The sequence below is a fragment of the Triticum aestivum genome, chromosome 2A (genome assembly GCF_018294505.1).
Source record: "Triticum aestivum cultivar Chinese Spring chromosome 2A, IWGSC CS RefSeq v2.1, whole genome shotgun sequence".
In the NCBI taxonomy this organism is placed as follows: Eukaryota; Viridiplantae; Streptophyta; class Magnoliopsida; order Poales; family Poaceae; genus Triticum; species Triticum aestivum.
Window position 1 is genome coordinate 57,248,695 of NC_057797.1, and position 4,312 is coordinate 57,253,006.

The 4,312-nt window shown below is 53.0% G+C and overlaps 1 protein-coding gene across 1 annotated transcript; it reads right to left on the reverse strand.

The window, feature by feature from the left end:
- Positions 1-422: 422 nt before the first annotated feature.
- LOC123184690 (subtilisin-like protease 4) lies at positions 423-2,805 on the reverse strand. Its single transcript, XM_044596771.1, has one exon. The coding sequence runs from the start codon at positions 2,773-2,775 to the stop codon at positions 532-534; it is 2,244 nt and encodes a 747-aa protein (XP_044452706.1). The 5' UTR covers positions 2,776-2,805; the 3' UTR covers positions 423-531.
- Positions 2,806-4,312: the final 1,507 nt, after the last annotated feature.

Here is a 4,312-nt window from a genome sequence, read left to right on the forward strand (position 1 = left end):
GTTTTGCCATGTGACAAGCCACTGAGCAGATTTTGCCACATTAGCCCATCTCTCTCCCCGTCAAATGTTTGGGCTGAAGCACAATTTCATAAAATCAGTCGAAAGTTGACTTAAAATTTTAAATCAAATCCGAAAGTCAGAAAGGTGTCAAATCTGAAGTTTTTGTTTCAGTTTGAAAATTCAAGAACCTATAGGGTGATGGTTGTGCCTTAGTCCCCCTTCACATCTCTTTTCTTTAACAATTACAAGGAGCTCTGCATTCAAGAGGAAGTTGAGAGTTTAACAACAGATTGCCTGTGCTCTGACACAACTGAGTCTACATATCACTTGTTTGCACTGTTCCTTATTCTGACAAGAGGTCATAAGGATTAAACAACAACAAAATGTCACAAGTTTCTGCAGTTCTTAATAAAACTCTTATAAGGAAAACAAACTCAGACGACACAATCACACAAATCTTATTCCATTGCCATGTTTGATCTGACACAAAAAAAAAACACTAAGCCTGAAATCTCAGGGCATGGACATCGTTCATGGTGATGGAGCGGAAGCATGACCTCCCACTCCGTGGATGGCGACAATGGGACTACGCACAACATGCATTTTCGACACCCAGCTCAAGCTTCCCTCCACAAAGATTTCCGATGCACCCACGCCTTGGCAGCTCACCGTCACGCTGAACGTCTTCTTTTCTCCAGCCTTGGAGAACACCAGTGTCTTTGGGGAGACATGCAATGTCATAGAGCTTGGCGAGTTTACCTTAGCAGCGTATGTAGAATCTGCCGGCCCAACGTTCGTCACCGTCCGGGTCACGGTGAACGGCGTTGATGCTAGCGGCACAGTTAGAGTAGGGTAGTTGAGCTGAACGTCCTTGACCTTGGGCAGCTTCGCGCAGGTCAGGCTCGAGTTGCGTACGATGGTCACCAAGCCTTCCTCGCCAAGGAGCCAGCAGATGTAACCTGCATAGTCGGTTACACCGAGGTCATACACCAAACCTGGGTCAGCAGCCCTCGCCGGGTTCACATGGCCGGCGCCTCTATCGTACGCACTGGCTTTATCATGCCTCTCGTTCAAGATCGAGCCGCCGATGTTGTTGGTGGTGTCCGACGTTGTCAGGATGGCCGACTTGATGGCAGCCGGTGACCATTCAGGATGCAAGCTTTTGATAAGCGCCGCAACACCACTGACATGTGGCGTTGCCATGGACGTGCCCGATATGATTTTGAAAGGGGGACTTGGCCACGCCGCAAGGATGTTGAGCCCGGGCGCAAGAATGTCTGGCTTGAGCACACCTGGAGCGACTGAGCTTGGACCCCGGGAAGAGAACGATGCCACGACCGGGTTCGGACGAACACCCAACACTGTGTTGTTGTATGTGAAAGTGGCAACGGCGTCGTTCGATGCTGACTTCGTGTAAGCTGCGAGGGCGATGCCGTCGGCGAAGGTCACCTGCACCACTCTCGCTTCGTCGAAATCCTGAAGAATAATGGTGTAGCCAGTGGCTTTGTCATTGAAAAGAACCACGCCAGCCGCACCATGACCCATTAACCTCGAAATGTCAGAATAGCGAGCCATGGGTGTTGTGGACTGACAAACAATTATTTTCCCGGCAACTGAACCGTAATACGCATTCTGGCAGAAACGATGTTCCTCGGAGTAGAAGAGAGGGTATGGCTTTGAGGTTGGCTTTATCGCTGGGGTAAATGCTTCTCCGTCCATGCGCTTGCCGTTGCCGAGATGCACGCCAGCGTCGAATCTCCGGTCCACTGAGCCAGCGGCAACCGTGAGCAACCACGGTGCACTGTTGGAGACCGACCGTGGAGTGGGACCTTTGTTGCCAGCCGCACACACCACAATGATGCCCTTGGATATAGCACTGAACGCACCGATGGCGATGGGGTCCTTATTGAAGCTGACACCGGCGAGACTGCTGAGAGATAGCGAGAGCATGTCCACCCCATCCTTGATGGCCGCATCCAGGCCGGCCAGTACGGCGGATTCTTGGCAGCCCTCGGCGGTGCACACCTTGTACATGGCGATGTGGGCACCTGGAGCAATTCCGGAAGCAGTGCCCGTGCCCACGCCATGGTCTGACGCATCGGTGACGAAGTTGCCGGCGGCAGTGGACGAGGTGTGTGTTCCGTGCCCCACGTAATCGTACGAGTCGTCATCTCCAGTAAATGAGTTGGCACCGATGAGCTTGTTGTTGCACCTGACCGCCTTGCACGAGCTCCTCCACCTTGTCGGGGGTGATTGGACACCATGATCGTCGAACGAAGGATGTGTTGCATAGATCCCGGTGTCGAGCAGCCCGATGACCACTCCCTTCCCGTAGCCTGCGTCGCTCCAAAATCCGGTGCCGTTCCTCAGCCCGAGGAACTCCGGCGTGTGCGTGGTCATGAGCTGCAGCGTCCGGTCTGGGAACGCGCGCACGAACCCTGGCTTCTTGGTGACCGCGTCGAGCTCAGCCTCTGTGAGCCTCGCCGCGAAGCCGCTGAACACCTCGATGTAGGAGTGGAGGAGACGCGGCTCCCCAGATTCGCCGATGTGTGAGCTCGGCAAGAAAGTCTCGTACCACCGACGATGCCCCTCTTCGTTGGTACCTGAGGGAGGTGGCTTGACGAGCACAATGTAAGTGCGGTAGGCAGATGCTTGTGTAGCACCCTCATGTACCCTTGCAACAGATGGACCGACATAGCACAGGGATGGTGTAGGAGAGAAGGTGGCGAGCAAGAGAAGTGGTAGTAGTATGATGAGATTTGTCAAGGACGCCATTGCTGGAAGCTAGGCACACCTACACAACTGAGGAAGACGATGGCGATGGAGTGTCTGTCCGGCCAGCACCCGGTGTTCCTCATTTATACATCACGAATGATCAATGTGCTGCAACTTTCATGATGCAGATGTTAATCCCTTGAATATCTTGCAGTAGTAAAGCATACAGTAGCTTTAATATGTGCATGCTGATACACAAATATACGAAATCAATGCACTACTATCGTTTTTCTATCTCCTGCATGAATTATATATATATTACAATATGAGCAGAAATTTCAGAAAATCAATGACTCAAATTTAATATCGTATAATAGATTACCACATGTTTATGATCAGTACTAGTAGTGTATCTACAGAGTTTATGTTGTGGGATATGTGGGGAGAAATGCATGATCTTTTTCGATTTTCGGCATGATCTTGAAGATTATTTCGTGTGGACGCATTTGGACTATTGGTTTAAATTGGAAGATAATTCAGGATTCGAAACCAACAGCTGGTGCTTTATCATGATGTCTTATATATCACCTCACAAATGACAATATCAAAGTGGTGAGAGATCGGGCGATATGTTATATATCGCCTCATAAATGATAATATCGCTACAGATTTAATCTGCTTAACTAGTATGATCAAGCGGCATTGTTCACTCAGTATTAAGGACCCTTCACTCAATCCATCATAATAACGATCCATAATCTGTTTATGTTTTGGGATTCAAATTGTTTACCCTCTAATGAGATGACTGTGTTACTACTCAGGGTGGACGACACGGTCCGGTCCAGCGGTCCGGCTCGTGGCCCGCTCGGCTTGGGCCGGCTCGGTCCTGGCCCGCTGAAAAAATCGGCCGGTCCAAGCTTAGCAAACCAGCCCGACAAAGCTTCGGTCCGGTCCGGGCTTTAACCAAGCCGACCGAGCGGACCGACGAACATGAGCTGTGGCATGGCGAGAGCATGGCGGGGGCATGTCAGGACGAGGCAGGGGCGTGGCGGGGGCGTGCCCAGGGCGTTGCAGGGGCGTGGCGGGGGCGTGCCCAGGGCGTTGCAGGGGCGTGGCGGGGGCGTGTCGACGTCGTGGCGGGCGCGTGGCGAGCGTGTGGCCAGAGCTGCATGGCGGGCGCATGGTGGGCGCGTCGGCCGTGCGTTGGTCTGCGCCGCCGTCGTTCATCCGCACGGCCACCGGCCTCTCTGACGCTAGAAAGCATGTCTAGTGGATGCACCATGCTCGGATCTATCATCTGGAAGGTAGAACTTGAAGTGGGAGGCCCTACACCGCCATTGTACACCGGCCGTCGTGCCAGATTCGTCGTCGCTGTTGCTGCCCGAGCTCTGCCTGGCCGCCGTGCCGTCCATCGTGAGTCACAGAAGACACTGGACATCTCCATGACGAGCCCTGCTGCCTCCAGCGCCCTCCCCGCGTCGCCATGCTCCAGCGTGTGCTCTGTGGTGAACTCCGGCCGGTCCAAACAAGCCGCTCGATCCGGCTCGGGCTTCGTCCCTGCCGGTCCGGTACTGAAAACAGGACCATGAACTGCTCG